This window comes from Chanos chanos, chromosome 7 (assembly GCF_902362185.1).
Source record: "Chanos chanos chromosome 7, fChaCha1.1, whole genome shotgun sequence".
Taxonomy (NCBI): domain Eukaryota; kingdom Metazoa; phylum Chordata; class Actinopteri; order Gonorynchiformes; family Chanidae; genus Chanos; species Chanos chanos.
The window spans coordinates 14208366-14226050 of NC_044501.1; the positions used below are offsets into that span (position 1 = coordinate 14208366).

General features: G+C 43.7%; 2 protein-coding genes across 2 annotated transcripts; one reads left to right on the forward strand and one right to left on the reverse strand.

The window, feature by feature from the left end:
* Positions 1–2196: 2196 nt before the first annotated feature.
* hemk2 (HemK methyltransferase 2, ETF1 glutamine and histone H4 lysine) lies at positions 2197–4927 on the forward strand. Its single transcript, XM_030778998.1, has 6 exons — positions 2197–2334; positions 2577–2663; positions 2910–3000; positions 3541–3624; positions 4311–4452; positions 4809–4927. Exons 1-6 carry the CDS (start codon positions 2207–2209, stop codon positions 4925–4927), a joined length of 651 nt encoding a protein of 216 aa, XP_030634858.1. The 5' UTR covers positions 2197–2206.
* Positions 4928–6166: 1239 nt separating this feature from the next.
* Positions 6167–17355, reverse strand: gart (phosphoribosylglycinamide formyltransferase). Its single transcript, XM_030779937.1, has 21 exons — positions 17211–17355; positions 16941–17036; positions 16386–16560; positions 15375–15486; positions 14498–14566; positions 14050–14175; positions 13769–13856; positions 13493–13578; positions 13114–13282; positions 12561–12795; positions 11491–11585; positions 10815–10924; positions 10344–10542; positions 9735–9986; positions 9337–9489; positions 8567–8770; positions 8181–8327; positions 7783–7913; positions 7507–7648; positions 7002–7117; positions 6167–6611 (listed from the first exon to the last, which is right to left on the reverse strand). Exons 1-21 carry the CDS (start codon positions 17353–17355, stop codon positions 6417–6419), a joined length of 3045 nt encoding a protein of 1014 aa, XP_030635797.1. The 3' UTR covers positions 6167–6416.
* Between the last annotated feature and the right edge of the window lie 330 nt (positions 17356–17685).

Below are 17685 nucleotides of genomic sequence, written 5' to 3' on the forward strand. Positions count from 1 at the left end.
ACAACACCTGCATTCCAACAACCGTACAATAGAAAAAAGCAGAATGTGCCTCCGAATACCACCCAGTCCAAAGAGGTGCTTTGGACGCGTGGCAACTTCACTCTCTATGTCTACAAACTTGGTGTGTGTGGCCTCAATAAAAAGCTGGCCCTTTTGGAGATCCAGGAACATCTAAATTAAAAACAAGTTTGTTTGCCTTATCACTCTGCACTCACAAAAATTACATGTTTTATAGCCTTTTTTAATGGGTCCCTCTCGTGTCTATAATTCGGAGTGAGAAGGATTGTTAACGAGTATAACAGCACGTTTTCGGGCTTCTAACTGGGACCATCTGGAACCATTCCGGTCATTTCAGACAAAAAGAGGAGATCTTTTCTGTTTGGTTGTGTCGCATCCGTAGTATCTTGCTGTTTAGAATACCCTAAAATATCAAAGCACTAAATATCAGTATAACGTACGCAAGCTGAACAAATGAATGCCGCGCTTCGTTCAGTCTAGAACGCCACGGTCCTGAGCTTGTCACCTCACCAGATTCACCTCCACATAGAGTCACTGTCTGAGTATTTAAATTAATTTCAGGTGCAAATTATGATCGGAAAACAGAGAAAGCGCTCCAAATGGATGAAGAACCATTGCTACCTCCCTCGATACCCACAACACAGTGAATGGTCGAGTTTTACAGTTCTTGCACACTGTTACCATTATATAATGAGATAAAAGGCTGTGTGTTAAACTATGTGTGGAATAGTCTCACTTGGTGCCAGTCTGTCTGTTTTTGTGGCAAAGGAAAGTCACAGAGCATGAATAAATATCTACAGGTGGTCTATTTAATTATCTAACCACGTGATCCATACTGTAGCCAAAATCCAAAGACACAACAAACAATTGTCTGCAGACAAGACAAGAAGAGCTAGACCGTCTTTCAAGACTTTATTTTAATCCCTAATTTTCATTTTGTGCGCTCTGTGATTTAGGTCAAATTGCTCAGAAGTGCCAAATAGACACTGTCATTGCAAAAAGAAAAAAACCAAAAAAAAAAAAAAACTGCAACTGCCACAATGCACTTCGGGGAAACAGGAACCGGAAAAAAGCCTTGGTCACGTGGTTATGTGTCAGCGTTTTCAAACTTAGCGGAGAGTGAGGTAAAAGAATAACATGTTTATGTCTAAATTATGCAGTTTTCCCCTACATTTTAAAATGTAACGTAAAGAAGAGTTTTTAGAGACGGAAGCGATTTCGAAATCATGACGTACACTTTACGGTGTGATTGCCCGAACCGAGACAGGTCTGGTTTGCCTTAAACGTGTACCTCTCTGTAATTAAGTAATATTATTTCTTGTAGTATTACATGCATGGGTCAAACGGAACCTTAAATCTTAGCGCGATACATTAAGTTTATACAAGAGCATATTTGCCGCGCTGTAGAGATCTGGCGTGGAAATTACTTTGTAGTTGTGCAGACTGTTGGCTCTTATCCTTTAATCCAACACTGTTAACAATATTTTAAATGACAACTAGTTTCACACCACAGAGGGACGACACGATTTATGTGGTTTATTAAGACATTGTAAAATTCGCCCCAAGACGGATTTCTCTTAATCCAACTGTTTTTCATAACAACATTTTACACTCCTCTGGGTCATATCCAGTGCAGAACACTTGAGTACTGCTAAACGCCAACTCGCAAAAATGTCTATAAAACTATAAAGAGATCTTTGCCCTTCGCGTGTTAATCAGTATTCCCAAAGATTTGGGTCTCTGCATTTGACGTTGTTTTCAGGCAGGAAATTTTTAAAGAGAGAACTTGTGGCCAATTTGGTCGCAGAGGATGGCTTCGCATTAGTTCCGTGGTGACCACCCAAGCACTGTTTTCGGAACCGATAGTCACCGAACTGCGGCACGTTATTATTCGGTACTTTAATGAAGTCAGAATAGCTTTTAGCCCTTAAGTGAGTTGAAGAAGTTGAACATCTTGAGTTTACCTGAACTGTAGTGGTTCTTTAATACGTATTGAAGCTGTCAAGAGGCAGTGCTGTCTGTGGGGGTACTTAGTCTGTAGCAGGAAATCTGAACAGTTTTACTGGCAACAAAAAGTTATTTCAATGATATTCATGGGGAGTCAACTCCTGCCTGACTTTAAGTAAAACTACTTATGTTTCTCTCTCCCTGTCTTTTACAGTGCGGTCTCCACTGAACTGTAGGCGCGATGTACCCCACGCCTCTGTACTCTCACGTGGGGCGTGGGCCTTTCTCCGAGGTGTACGAGCCCGCTGAAGACTCTTTCCTTTTGATTGACGCCCTGGAGCAGGATGCTGATAGGCTTCAGCAGAGCAGGTACGCTGGTCAATGTGTCTGGTGCTGTCAATCAAAGCACCCAAAACACTGTGGCTCATGCTTGGGTACCTTAAGGAGTTTTGGGAGTTTTATCAGTAATATGGTGAATAAGTGTTTGCTTGTCCTGCTGCTCCCCTCTGGCAGTTAAATGGCTTTAAGGTTTTAGTTAGGAACTGAGGTGACGTTGCTATACAATTCAAGTAGCTACATTTTAAAGTAATCACATTATTTTTTTTTCTCAGACCTGTTGTGTGTCTAGAGGTGGGCAGCGGCTCTGGTGTGATCTCGGCATTCCTGGGAAGTGTGATCGGGCCTGAGGCAGTTTATCTGTAAGTCCTGTGGTTACCATCAGATAACATTCTCACCCATACCCAGATCAGTCAGATAGTGTAAAAGTGAATGACTTGACTTTCAGGAACACAATAAACTGTTCTCCCTTTAATCAGTATGGTGACATGTAGTATGTCTTGTTATGAATTATTAACATGAGTGTTAGGATGTGACCGTCCCTCTGTTTTGTGTATGCGACTGTGGGACGATGCGATGCTGATGTGTTGTTCTCTACTGTCTGAAAGTTGCACAGATGTGAATGTGGCGGCAGCTCAGTGCACGCTGGAGACTTCTCGCTGTAATCACCTCAGTCTTCAGCCAGTCGTCACAGATTTGGTGAGAACTGTGTTATCTAGCTATCGTTTGTCTTCATCTCTCTCGGTATTGTCTCGTCCATCTCTCTAAATAAACCAGAGTTATAGATTTATTTATTTTCTTGGCCACTTTCTATCAGCTTGTCTCTGTTCGTCTCTGTTTTCGTTTTACCCCCTTCTGCTGATATTCATCTTTGCTACCAAACACTTCACTCCTGTTTTTTTTTTTTTTTTTTTTTACCAGCCTTGTTTGCTCAGAATCACAGGTCTTACTCTTTTATTCACCCCTCTTTTGTGGCTCTTCCAGACCGTGTGTCTGTTTGTCTAGCTTTCAGTGGTTTTGACATCGTCATAAAGTTTTTTAATAAGTGTCTCACCACTCAGTCAAGTGGAAGCCCAAGTTGATCTCTTTTTCATAATGGCCTTGGACTAATTGAGTTACTCTATTTTACTGGATACCTTCAGTTAGTTGAGTTAGTTAGCTTTGTTTCTTTCACTGCACTGTTTCTGCACGTTTACAGCAAGGTTACAAAAGACCATGACCGGTTGTTTGTGCACTTAGGTGGACTGTCTTTTGCCCAGACTGAGTGGAAAAGTTGACATTCTTCTTTTCAACCCTCCATATGTAGTCACTCCATCAGAAGAGGTAAAACATGTTACAGTCAAAACGGATAACTACGCATTGCGTGAGATGATGTTAACGTCTGTTAATTGTGAAGGCCAGGAATGTTCAAAATGGGCGAACTGGCAGTGATAGAATGGAATGGAAAGGATGATAAAAATGTCGAACTCGTTTTCTCTTTTCCTACCATTTTACCACTGGGAATAGTTCTGGAGACATTCAAGGAAAAGATCCACGCGTTTAGTAGTTTTCCAGTTTTTGTTTTCTCCTTTTTCCAAATTTATTCCATATGTGGTGACAGCTGGCTTGTCTTTCTCCAGACACCCCTTTGTCCCTCTCTCCTGTAAACAGAAGGAGATAGGGTCCAAGCCAATACCCAAAACGTTTCCCAGAAAACGATCCAAAAAAAAATCCATCAGTCAGTACGCTTGCTAAACTTGCCTTTGCTGTGCGTAAAGTTTTATCAGGTTTTGGACAGCTCTATCCATAAACTGTTGAAATGATTACTTTTTCAGAGTTAGCCTGGCTGCCAGACTGCCTGGCAAACAAGAGGACTATTTTGGCTTAACTAACAATCACTATTTGTGAAATAAACTCTGTAAGAGATCTCTTTTATCACAAATAAGGTTAACGTACAAGCAAGTGTTGGAGATGTTTATTATGTGTAATCTGAAAGATGGTTGACTGGACATCTGTTATTGTATCTGCAGGTAGGCAGTAAAGGTATCGAGGCCTCCTGGGCTGGTGGTAAACGGGGCCGAGAGGTGATGGACAGGTTTTTCCCCATGGTTCCCCAACTACTGTCCAATCAGGGACTATTTTACCTTGTAACTGTGTCAGATAATGACCCAGGTAGGTTTGTTTGTAAAGTGGTTGTCTTCCCGCTGTGTTGCGTAACGGATTGCCTGATCATGTCAGACTGAACTAAGCCGGACGACAGCTGCAATTACCGTGAAAAATGTTCAGATTCATTGCTCCTGCTGTGACTCGGTGAACCACAACGTGTTTTTGACGCCTCGTCTTTATCCCGTATCTTCAGTGACCTAGATTCTTTTGTTTCTCTTCTGTATGCTGTTACTAACTTAATCGTTTTACGCTTGTTTTATTAGCGTTAAACTTTTTTTTTTTTTTTTTTTCCCTTCTGTTTTCAGACAACAGAATCGCGTGCATCTGGTTCTAATGACTGGTTTTTGTCTATGTTTGTGTAGAGGAGATTCTTGCACTGCTTGGTGAACAGGGATTGCATGGGGAGGTATGTCTATCTCGTCAGGCTGGGAGAGAGAGACTGTCAATCCTTCGCTTCAGCAAGTGTAAAACGTCACCTTGAGACCTGACCCCGCTACGACGACATCACTCATCCGCCGAAACTCACTGGGACTGGTGTTATAGGCCAGCGGAGGACTCGTTATCGGAGTCCAGAGAGCTTACACAAAGAAGCGTGGAGTTTCTTTTGGAACAGGGAACGACGCATGTTGTTTGCCTTGATGGAACAGGGGGTTGAAATACTGCATTTCACACGTGTGTATCCAAGGTGACTCATGCGCAGAGACATGTGTTGATCTGTCCGGCCATATGTACATATGCGCGGTTTATGTGGAGTAAATCTAGAACCTTGTTTTAAGGTTTCTGCGCTCTGATGCTGTATGGACGTGTCACATTTGGTTTGTGACTTCAAGATTAAGAGGCCAAGTTAAATAAAAATCAAAATGTGGTTCTCGTGGCAAAAAAACAAAAAAAAAACCCTCTTGTTGTGCTCTGAAAAGTCACGAACCTTGTGGCTAAACAATTAAATGGGACTCACTATCTCTTTCAAGCCAGCTTGGCTTGCGGCAAATGGCATGTGGATCACAACGGATTGTAAATTATGTAACTCATTTTATATTATCAATTAAAATGAAATAAGCCACAGAAAAGTAAGTTGGTTTGTATGTTATTGTCTCTTGAAACTAGTGTTGACAAAGTAAGATGTTAGGACACTTCTAGAAAAAAATAATCACAGAATTACAGTACAAGAAGTACAAGCTTAAACCAACACTGAACAGACTACATTTAATGTTAGAGGTCAGATTATCCCCCCCATACCTTTGTGAACCAACATGCAGGAGGGGTCAGAGTTTGCATTTCTGCAAAAATGTTGAGCATAGGTAAACAAAAATATGGGTAAACCCAATCTAAGGAGGCATGCAGTAATTTTGCACACCAAGTGGGTAGTGAAAGCAATTCGAGTAGCGTGAGAACTCTAGTGTGGGAAAAAAACAACAACAACAACAACAACAACAAAAAAAGACGGACATGCTCCTGGAATGTCTGAAGAAGCTCTGATAACTGTCAAATAGAAGGTACAGACAGGTACAGATTTGATAAGTCTCTGCTCTTCTTAAACATTTATGGAAAGCGTACCTAAGCAGACAATGCTACTGTGATGGCTGGAGTGAAATGCGAGACCAAAATGGGAATGCTATTACATTAATTGTGCACTAAGTGGCAGTAATTAAATTCCACCAAACAGGAGACGCACACACACACACACACACACGTTTAAGCTTTAGGTCTGAGTGTGTGTTGTGAGCGTCTGAACGGATGATTTCAGGCCATGTTAATACGGAAAGAAATGTGGGTAAAGTGTATTAGTATTGCTCATGGACAAAGCCAAACTGTGAGTAAAGAGTCTGGAACCAGGGGGAATGTAGATTTTACACCGTTAAGAAACCTCTCCAGACTTACTGAAAATGTAGTGATGTTCTATGACTATTCTCTCGCCTAAAGTCTGCTGCTAGTTCTTGATTTCAGGTGTTGGGTAGAGTTCTCTTGTCCCCCTAGCATTGCACTGAACTCCACACGATTCGGCCGTCATCTCCCAACCTCACCGCTGCACTGGCCACCAGCTCCAGAGCAGCCGGGAAGGCTTTGTGCTCCGCCTCCCTGATCCGGTCTGATAGGCTTTCCTCCGTGTCATTTATCAACACAGGCACTGCCTCCTGCACAATGATAGCCCCAGCATCAACCTCCTCCTGTGGAGAATGACTGGTGGTGAGGAATGGAACGAAGTTGCTTTCACCAAGACAGAGTTGAAAAGTACACTATAGGTTACACTGATAAAACTACAGCATATTGTGGTAACGTACATTCATAAACTACCTCCAGAATATTAAAACAGCTCAGTCTTACAAAGCTTCATGCCCATGCTTCAAAGCTATGGTCAGCTTGTCTTTTTCTTTTTTTTTTTTTTTAACTGAACTACACAGATGGGCAACAGCCTCAAAAAATGATCATGTGCTTCTTAACTCCCGAGAGGTAGCAGATTAAGCTGGAGAGTCGTATGTTACTATGCGTTTATGAAGCTCGGGAGAAAGGCGCGTGTGTCGTGGTTTTGGGTCCTAAACGAGACAAAGGAAACTTACCGCCACAAAGTGCACCGTACAGCCAGAGACTCGAGCGCCAGCCTGCAGCGCCTGACGCTGCGCATTCACCCCTTTAAAGGAGGGGAGGAGAGACGGGTGGATGTTCAGCAGTTTCCCTACGACGGAGTAAGATAGGTGGAGTGAACAGACCTTTTTAAAGATACGTTTTTATTGTTTTTGTTGGCATATACTTATTGCAGATAGACTGCGTGTTCAAAAGACCCCGAATCAGGGCGGTGGCTAAGTCTGTGTTTGAGTGCTAAACCATCTGGTCTACAACTTTCATAATCACTGCGAAAACTGTCATTTTACAGAACTAATGTTTTTCCAGTCTATTTATCATGCAAAGAAACGCATTATGGTTTTTTTTTTTTTTTTATTGAGTTATGTGGATGAAATTAAATGAAGTTTATGATTCAAATCCTTGCATAATCTCACATAAAATTCAAACGTTCTTAGCGGTCGTTGGTGGAGGACGTAGGTGTCGGCGAACACGTTGACTTACCGTTCCACTTTCTGACAAAGGGGCCAGTGAGGATCCTCATGAAGCCTGCCAGGCAAACCACCTCGACCGCAAACTCTTCCAACACACGGTCGATGGTGCTGTCAAATTCTGCCCGACTCCCGTACAGCTTATGGTCCACCACCTTAGAGTGGAAAAATGTTCAGTTATGGGACAGACTATTATTTAGAGACTGCCTCAGTCCTGAATCGTTCTAGCGGTGAAATTAGGCTTTTTTTTTTTTTTTTTTTTTTTAAAGAGACATAAGTGCGCACATACCCGGGTTTGGATGCCAGCCATGGAGGCCCTTTTCAGGCCAAGCACGCCCGGTCGGTTGGAGATGACCACCACGATTTCTGCCGAGCTGGAGGGTTTCTTTGCTTGCTCCATCAGCGCCTGTAGATTGGTGCCTGACATAACAGTCAGTAGTATTCACAGTCACAACCGTGCTACGCTGTACTAACACTTCACTGGGTAAGGTACACCGCAGGATACACACAGCTACAACATGGAGGTAACATCCAAAAGTCAGTATATTCATGCACTTAAGCTGCGTGTTCATTCCTACTGTTGGCGTTTCAATACATGTCTAAAACTGGAGCTTTTCTGGTTGAGAGAGTATGAAACGAGTCTTAAACCCAAACTGTGTGGGCGTGTGATATTTCTGTGAGACACACCTGTCCCAGAGATGAGCACTGCCACTTTAGCCCTCCGGCGAGACGCGTGTTCGCCCTGTCCACCTCCGTTCTGCAGGGTGCTTGTGTCGGGGGAGGGACATTCCCTCAGGCCGCGTCCCAGGTTCCTGATAACTACAGCCTCCGCACCTTCAAACGCACGCACACACGCACACATGGAAGTTTAACTTTGTGAAAATGTACATGGCATAACCAACAAGTGCCAACAGCAGCATTGAGGACTCAGCCTTTGTGTAAAGAAATACAAACACACACACACACAGCTCATTCATGGAAATACCCACATTAATACAACATTATCTTCCTTTTAAGTGATCTGTGAGGTATTCTATGCATCAGTGAGTTTATGACACACAGCGCAGTCTCACCGGGCTGTTTGTAGGTCAGTGAGCCTACAATCCAAGCCTCTTCCTGGGACTGCACCTGTCTGAGGACCCTGTGGGCGTCTTGTCGGCCCACCACGAGCACCGCGCCCAGACCGCAGTTGAACGTACGGCTCATCTCCTCCTCAGACAGACCTCCCTCTTTCTGGAGCCAGGAGAACACGGGTGGGATACGCCAGCGCGAGGCGTCTGCAATCGAGAAGTTTGTTGTTTTGGTTGTCAGAGTTTCTCAGTCGCTCTTCTTAAAGAGGGTTGAAAACTGCAATGCGAATAATGTGGCTAGGCTTTATTACATCGGTGTGCAATTCTGCAAATTTGAAAGGGAGAAGTATCCCTTGCTGCAAACTTGTGTAGTTACAGAAAAGTTGTGACTTCAGTGCCCTCTAGTGTACCTTCTTGGTAATGCACTCCAGTTTCTCAGCATTCATACAAATGGTTTTAGACGGAATAATTTAGAGCTCCAAAGTTGACCCACAGACCACCCCGGAGTCAGAGTGACAGAGAAGTTGTGTATCTCCTTGGAAGCGCACTTCATTTTTCTAAAAATGTATATCAGTATCCTTAGACTAAATAAACAAATCACCATGGTTGAAACAACAGTCTCAGAGAGAGAGAGGTAAGCACTAGGGGCCAAAATAAAAATATGTTTTCTTATGAAGACACAAGCACTCTCTCATGCCTGTTTGAGCCTGTTTTTGTGTTGTGTGTGTGTGTAATTGTGTGTGAGATTTTTTTTTTTCCCCCCTGTTCCTCACCAAGGTCTGCTGCAAGTTGTCGCGGAAGCACGCGAGGGATGTTCTCCAAAAGTCCACCTCCCGTGATGTGGGCATAGGCCTTCAAAGCCCCACTGCGCAGGACCGGCTGGAGAATTCGACTATAAATTTTAGTGGGTGTGAGCAACACCTCACCTGCCAAACAAACAAACAAAATAAATAAATAAACAAACAAACCACAAAAAAAACAAACACAAAAACATTGAAATGGAATGGTCGAAATGAAACAAAATGTAAGGAGTTGGTAAAAAAAAAACCTTACTTGTTAATTTCATTATTCTCCATCTTTTTTATTCAAAAACACTCTAATGAAACGAGAGCCTGCACGCAATAAAAGCTACAGTTGTCCCCTCCTCACCGACACACTCTCTCACACATACCCATGGTCTGTCCAGGCTTCCCAAAGGGAGCAGGGGAGCTGTATTGAAGTCCTGCCCGCTCCAGAACTTTCCGCACCAGGCTGTAACCGTTACTGTGCACTCCAGAGGAGGCGACTCCGATGAGCAGGTCTCCCTCTCCGATCTCTCCCAGCCTGGGGAGGAGAGCTCCTCGCTCCACAGCTCCCACACAGAACCCAGCCAGGTCATATTCACCTGGCCCATACACACCTGGCATTTCTGCCGTCTCACCACCTGGAAAAGTGACACAGAAACACACACACACACACACTTTCAGTGCTCCAAAGGGTTGATAGTAATCCCCAAAATGACTGTTCAACTCACTATATCTCTCGATAAATACATATTAAATATAAGCACACGAATAAAATCAATTACCTCTCACGACTCCATATACTAAAACAGATGTTTTCTAGGCCTTTCAGAAGCATAATTCATCACCGTTTTCACCATTTTTAAATGCAGCGGAGTATGACCGGGCAACACTCGAAAGCCAAAAAGTCTTACGATTTTTCTCAGCTGGTATGAAGACAAAAATCCCTCGCCTATCGCGTCTCTAACATGCCCTCGTTTCCAAAACACGAGCCTTACCCAGTAAAGCACAGCCGGCCATCTTACAGGCCTCGGCGATACCAGCTATCAGGGAAGATGCCACGCCCACATCCAGACGCCCGCAGGAGAAGTAGTCCAAGAAGAAAAGAGGTTCTGCGCCCTGAGCCAAGACATCGTTCACACACATGGCCACCAGGTCCTGGCCCAAAGTGTTGTGAATGTTACACGCCTGAGCAATCTATCAGAGAAAGGACGGAGAAGATCAGCGTTCCGTTATCTCGATTAAAACACCGTCACGACTGGACATTGCCTAAATAAAGCAGTAAAACACACACACACACAGACTGGGGTTTGAATGGTTCAGACCGTGTCACAGGACCAAATAAGCACGTTTCATTTGTCGTCATATACGATAAAAACGAGACGTTTTCCATTTGGACGAGATCTACAACCCCCCCCCCCCCCCCCCGACAAATATACACACGCATGTTTTAGAGAGAACCTAATTACCTTCAGTTTGGTGCCAACACCATCGGTGCCTGATACAAGGATAGGGTCTGTAAATCCAGCTGATTTCAGATCAAATAACCCAGCAAAACCTCCCAGTTCGACACTGCACCCTAAAAAAAAAAAAAAAAAAGGTGTGTGAAATGTGGAGATATAAAAAGAAAAAAAAAAAAGAAACAAAAAAGAAAAGTAGGCCGCGTTGCTACATGACCAACTCAAGTCCAAATGTTGGAATAACATGTCAAAATCCAATAAAACAACCTTTTTATAACCTTAAAATGTGCCAAAACGTTTGACAGTTAATATCCCACCTATTCATTTGAGTTCAAAAGTCAATAGATTTAAGAGTCTCAGATTAGTGCTGAAACACAGTTCAGCAGTAATGGGATCCTGAGGCAAGGCAAGGCAAGCTTATTTATGACACACTTCATATGCATTTGTAATTCAAAGTGCTTTACAAATGAGCAGATAAAAGAACATAGAAGAATAAGAGACTAAAAAAAAGGTAGAGCGCATTAAAACAGCTAAAAGAACACAGAAAAATAAAACATTCAAAAGAAGGAGTGCATAAAAGAACACAGGGGGGGGTATGTAGAGTGCATTTCATGAGTTAACAAAAAAGCATCTGAGAACAGTTGGGTTTTAAGTCAAGCTACAGAATGAAGGAAGACTGAGGTACCTGTGCGGGAAGTGGCCTTGGCCAGCGGTTTAATCAGTTCTACAAGTTTGTTCCCTGCAGCTATGTCCACTCCGCTGTCCTTATAGGTCAACCCACTGTGGAAAGACACGCCAAGTCAGTATCAAAACCACTCATCAGTGTTCTGCTTATGATGACCTGCTTCTTGGTTTGTTTGTTTGTTTTTAAGTGTCAAATTTTGTACAAGAGGAACAACTCGTTTTTATCAATTTTATAAGGAGTGGATAACAAAAAAAATCATAAGATTATTACAATTATTATGTGGTCGGTATCTGTGTAATCTGAGGAAGAAACTGGTAGTGTGAAGTACCAAAAAAACTCTCTCGTAACATAAAACACAACGTCAGACTGGGTTCAAAAAAATATTTATTAGGAAAAAAAAAAAATAATAATAATGATAAAAAGCAGAGAAAGATACAAAAAAAAGTCAGACATGTGGTGCACATCTTGAAACGGAATGTGAAACTTTAAAAACGTGAAATCCACATCAATTTAACGCGGGGAGACATAAAGAGTCACATTTTCTCACTCCGTGAAGACTGGCTCGCAAACCAAATCACGTTATTGGCATTGTGCTAAGTCAATAACACCCCCCCTTGCCTATTTAACAAATCTATGTCATAAAATAAAGAGTTCATTGCGTCGAAGCGGTGAGGGGTCTTGAATCAGTCACATCTGGATATGAACTTGTACTCATAAAACACTATTATGTCCAAAGGTATATGAACAAGAATCACATATGGTAACAGTCCACTATAAACAGTACAGGCCTCTCCTCTATAATCCATAACAAGACACACTGCTCCCTCCTTTATCCAATTATATGAAAACGACTAACCAAAAATAGCGAAAGCTACCTGACTGCCTACCAAACTCTGTCCAGTGATTGGACGATAGGGCAGAACAATGTCCTTTCCACACCAAACCTCGAATCCTCAGAGAGCTCAGGAAAGGTGAGAAGAATAGAGCTACTATAGAAGTATCTTGTTGTGTAAATAAGTCTGTCTGTGTTTGAGTGCTGCAATTATGACTTATCTCCTCCTCACACACACCTGTTACGGGCGAGGTGAGCGATGGCGCGGTGACCAATGTCGCGTCGATATACAGCGTCGGGGAATCCGACGGCGGCCACGCCCTGGTTGGCGCTGTGCAGAGCCGCCTCCAGAGTAGACTGAACTGCAGTGACAGTGAGGACACGCCCACCGCTGGTAATGATCCCGCCCCCTTCTTTCAGGGCAGTGCCTGCATGGAACACCTGTACCCCTAGCTCTGCCACCTGAGAAAGGCCTAATCAGCAATCCCACAGGCAAAGAACAGAAAGAAGCAAAAAGTGACTTAAACTTAAAATAACATTTGTTTTTGCAAGACAGCATGTGGCAACAAAACGAAACAAAATGGATCTTACACTGATTTTTAAAGTCCCAAAGGGCTCTCTAATGAGTCCGAAACGATTTTTTTTTTATTACTTAATCTCAACTTGAATTTTGATTTCAACAAAACAAAATGCTAATTACATATAAAACTGTGCAAATGGACTCATCAAAGCCGCGAGGTGAGAGCGAAACCACAAAATCCCAATACATGAGTAAATCTAAAACTCCTAACCTGTGATTTCAACACCTTTCTGATAAGGTCCTGGGTAACCTGTACTGGCCATGACCACCGTCACTGCTGTACTGTTCTCCAGCCAGACGGGGGCGCTGGATGTTAGTTTCCCCTGTAGAGTGTCCCTTAGCACCTCATACAGATCGCTTTTGAGCAAGGGCATCAAAACCTGGGAAAGAACGTGGCAAACATTACGTGTGAACATAACGTCAAAACGTGCAGCGTTCTCTCTCGTGTTCTGGTTCACGTTCCCTAATGGAACCTAGCAAAGTCGCAGATGTGAATGAGAAGGTGAGAATGCAAAGAATACGAGTTCCTTTCACAATTTTACAAATGAAAAACAAAGTGCTAAGATGAAGGATGATTACGCGTGTCTCACCTGGCACTCAGGGTCGCCGAAGCGACAGTTAAACTCCAGCACTTTCGGTCCCTGTTTAGTTAACATAAGGCCGGCATATAGCACACCTAGGACAGAGAGAAAACGACAGTGAAGAGAGAAAGACAGAGAGAGAAGAAGACAGAGGGAAAACTTCTGTCACTCTGAGACCATGGTGAAGCTATATATAAAGCCCCCCCCCCCCCCCCCCCCCCCCCCCCCCCCCCCAAAAAAAAAAATAACGGACAAAGCCGCACTCTCTCCCTTCCACACGCTCACCTACGTACTGGGTGCCCTCATCTTTCATGCCATCTACAGTCTTCTGAAGAACACTCTCTCTAATCAGTTTCATCATTTCATCAGAAACCTATATAAACACAGGGAAGCAGATACTGACAGCTACACATTTCCAAGGCTTCAAATGTACTCACATTGAGAGTGGTTTGAAAGACATATAAAGGCATCTCGTGGCATTTGTCTCAGCTCCACAGAAAAAAGGTTTAGCCTCAGCATGTGCCTGTGATGGGTGTGGCATGGACATGTGGTAGAGCTGCACGCACCTGTGGGGTTGGGCAATAAGCACCCATCCCCCCTGTGTTAGGTCCTTGATCCCCATCCAACAAACGCTTATGATCCTGTGCCGGGGGCATCGGAGCCACCGTGGAACCATCGCTGAAACACAGACACTGAGAGACAAACAGGTCATTAGTTGTGTTTTGTGTGTGCTTTTGTGTGTGTGAGTGAGTGTGAGAAAGAGAGAGAGAGACAGAGAAAAAGAAAGAAGACAGTTAGCATGAGACAAATTTGCAATGAAGCAAAGAATGTGTGTGTACCTCTGTGTGTGTGCCTCTGTGTGCGCGTGCGCGCGTGTGTGTTTGTGTGAGTGAGTGTGAGAAAAAGAGAGAGAGACAGAGAAAAAGAAAGAAGACAGTTAGCATGAGACAAAGCTGCAATGAAGCAAAGAATGTGTGTGTACCTCTGTGTGTGTGTGATACAAAACACACTTACAGAAACCTCCTCTCCTTCCAGAAGCTCCTCAACCACCACAGTCTCCCCAGCAGAGCCAAACGCTTTGTCCTTAAGACCATGAAACAAGATTAACAGTTGTATTTACACACACACACACACACACGATATCTGACTCGATACATAACCATACAAATAACAGCACAACATTTCGAGACAGATACGACTGAAGCCCCTTTCACACATGCACTGCAACCCTAAAATAATCGGGGTTCTAACCAGAGGGGCTGTATGTGTGAACAAAAATGTTTGAATCAGTTGACTCGGATTCTAAACGGACTTTATTCTACCAGCCCCCTAGTACAAACTCTTTTTTCTCCATGTGTGAATAGAGCGGTTTATACTCTGGAGAATGCACAGTGAGCGAGTGGGTGTGTCGATGCCATTTCTAGAATGCGACTGGCGCGAAACTGGAAGAATACAACATCCAAGGGCGAAGAAGAAAGGTCATTTACTTGAAGACACCAACGAGAATACCTAACCGGAAAGACGATGAGATTCGGGAACTTCTGTCGGTAAGGGCCGACGCCGAAATCGTCAGACAAGAGTCGGTAGCTACTTATTGTAAAACAAAACACTGCGATTTTCGCAGAGTACTTTTTGCGTCATGTCCTGCCTCCTGCACGCCCAGGCGCCAAACTGCCTAAACCAAACGGAGGATTTTGATTACGTGTGAAAGTGTCTGACACGGACTATCTGCTGCTGCGTGTGCGAAAGGGCAACTTCGGACATAATGCGAACCTGATTCTGTGGTTACAGCCCGTAGTGCATATGTGAAAACGGCTTAAGGCTAGTGAGAGCAACGACATAAGACTGGGAATGATTAGCGACAGGCTAATGGATACATCGGGAAACCGACCTTCATGATGTCCAGAGCTGCCTGACACGCCTCCTCCCTGTCCCGAGCCACAATGACTCCCTTCCCGGCAGCCAGACCACTGGCCTTCACCACAAGGGCCGGGAAATCCGCTCTGTCCAAAACAAGTCACAGCCATACCGTTAAACAGTCCAACGCGCACACCTCTTTGCTTAACCAGACCAGTGATTAGCGGAAACGGACGGTGTTGATTCAGCATTCTTTCTAATACTTAAGTAAGAGGATTTGACTATTGCAGAGATTTACGACAAGGTGAAGGAGTCCTGTACTGTGCTTTTACTGTTTTTAGGAAGCAATATATTAAAGCTTCAGCAAGTAGCATATCAGCCAAGGCCAAAATATACATAAAAAGTTATTTGACAGCTCACAAGAGTGATAATGATTACCTGTGCTGTGAAAAAGAGAAAACATAAATAAAACCGGTTAAGACAAGCTGAAATAAGACGCGGATGAATGACGGTGGGTAAGACCCCCCTTGAGATTAAACAAAACCGGGTAGAGCTCGATGATATGGAACCAGATGATGTTTCTGAGAAATTTCTTATGAATCTCAGCCCGACATAAGAAATGGTAACAAAGCGTAGCAGAGACCCTAACACTGAAGTTGTGAGTCTGAGTTTCAGCTTTGCTACTGACTGGGTCAATCGTCGCCCATACTCGGTGGTGTTGTGGGAGGGTCAGTTGGACAGCGAACCCTCCCCATCGCCGCATTTCAGACACTAAGAGCATGGTGGGGGGTGGGCACCATATGCAGCATGTTCCCGTGGAGACCGCTGTACAGTGACAGGTAAAAAGAAGCGCTGGCTGGCTTTGTCTGTATCAGCTCGCACATGCAGGCCCCTCACCCCCTGCACTGGTGCAGGGGGTCGTCCAGGCCGGGGACATGCAATACGATAGTACTGGAAATTGAACGTGCTAAACTGGGAGAAAAAGAGGGTTACAAATTAAAAATGAAGGACAAAACACAACCAAAAAAAAAGACTGGTAACTGACCCCCTGATGTAGCTACAGGCCTCCTGAGGGTCGGTGAAGGAACGCCAGCGGGCTGTGGGAATACCATGACGGTCCATGAAACTCTTGGCGAAACTCTTACTGGACTCAAGCTGGGCCGCTCGGGCTGTAGGTCCGAAACAAGCCACGCCCGCTGCGGTCAGGTCATCCACTATACCTGGTAGAGAAAAGATAATACATAATTCAAGTTTAAAAACAACAAAGCTGAAAAGGTAAGAAATGAATACAACAGTTATTGTGAGACAGGAAAAAAAAAAAATCTGTTCTTTCAAAACTGTACAGCAACAACATGAAATCTTTTCAAGCCCATACATTATTGAAAGCTTCAACAAAAAAACCCTGCAAACACCAAATTTCAAATAACACCATTATCTAGCCATAGGCCTACTATCCCTTCCGAGTGTATAATCTCTAAACATAATGTGGGCACTGAGAATCGCACCCGATTGCTCCTCCACAGTTTTTTTTTTTCCACCCACACTGAATGTTACCTCACACATGAGGGAACCCCAGAGAGTTAAGGAAATGATCCCTTACCTGCAGCCAGAGGCACCTCTGGACCAACCACCACCAGGCCCACGTTGTGGTCTTTACAGTACTGGGCCAAGATGGAGTGGTTATTTATTGAAACAGCTGGAACAAAGAAAAAAAAACAGAGAAAAATGGGAGAGGGCAAAGAGAGAGCTGATAGGCACAATGTCACTTAATATGATAAAGAAACAGACAGCTCTACAACTCATGAAAAGCAGACACAAAAACAAAACAACAACAAAAAACCTGTGTGAATGTTTGTATGCATATTCTCACCAGAGTTAGAGATTTTTCCACAGTTTGCTGTGCCAGCATTTCCAGGGGCAACCAAGACCTGCTGGACATGTGGGGACTGTGCCAATTTCCACGCCAGTGCGTGCTCCCGCCCCCCACTGCCAATTACCAGCACTCGTTCTGCCATGGCAACTGCCTGATGGACATGACAGAGTGACCAATTAGAGAGTGTGTCTCATCATTCATATACGGGCCATGCCACTTGATGTCAAAACGGCGATGACCTAAACTAGACAACACCAAAACAGCATACCATGGGAACAGATTTCAGAATAAATAAATAATACATTCTTATACTGGTCAGTCCAAAGCAGGTTGTTTAACCACATGTAAAAATTGACCTATGGCAAATTTGCATGGAGATGAGGACTGATCTCAGTCCCTTTACTGTGAGGAATCGTTGACCTTTCATTGGACTGGCTGTCTTTAAATCTCCACAAACCATTAATGTCACACC

What these genes read in the sequence shown, in the direction of transcription:
- hemk2 (XM_030778998.1), top strand. Translation starts at nt 2,207, where the DNA reads ATGTACCCCACGCCTCTGTACTCTCACGTGGGGCGTGGGCCTTTCTCC. An exon ending in GATAGGCTTCAGCAGAGCAG is followed by an intron (nt 2,335 to 2,576) that starts GTACGCTGGTCA and finishes TTTTTTTCTCAG; the next exon opens with ACCTGTTGTGTGTCTAGAGG. An exon ending in TAGTCACTCCATCAGAAGAG is followed by an intron (nt 3,625 to 4,310) that starts GTAAAACATGTT and finishes TTGTATCTGCAG; the next exon opens with GTAGGCAGTAAAGGTATCGA.
- gart (XM_030779937.1), bottom strand. Translation starts at nt 17,355, where the DNA reads ATGGCAGAACGAGTGCTGGTAATTGGCAGTGGGGGGCGGGAGCACGCA. An exon ending in ACAACTTGCAGCAGACCTTG is followed by an intron (nt 8,771 to 9,336) that starts GTGAGGAACAGG and finishes TCTCGATTGCAG; the next exon opens with ACGCCTCGCGCTGGCGTATC. An exon ending in CTTTGTCAGAAAGTGGAACG is followed by an intron (nt 7,118 to 7,506) that starts GTAAGTCAACGT and finishes ACTCCGTCGTAG; the next exon opens with GGAAACTGCTGAACATCCAC.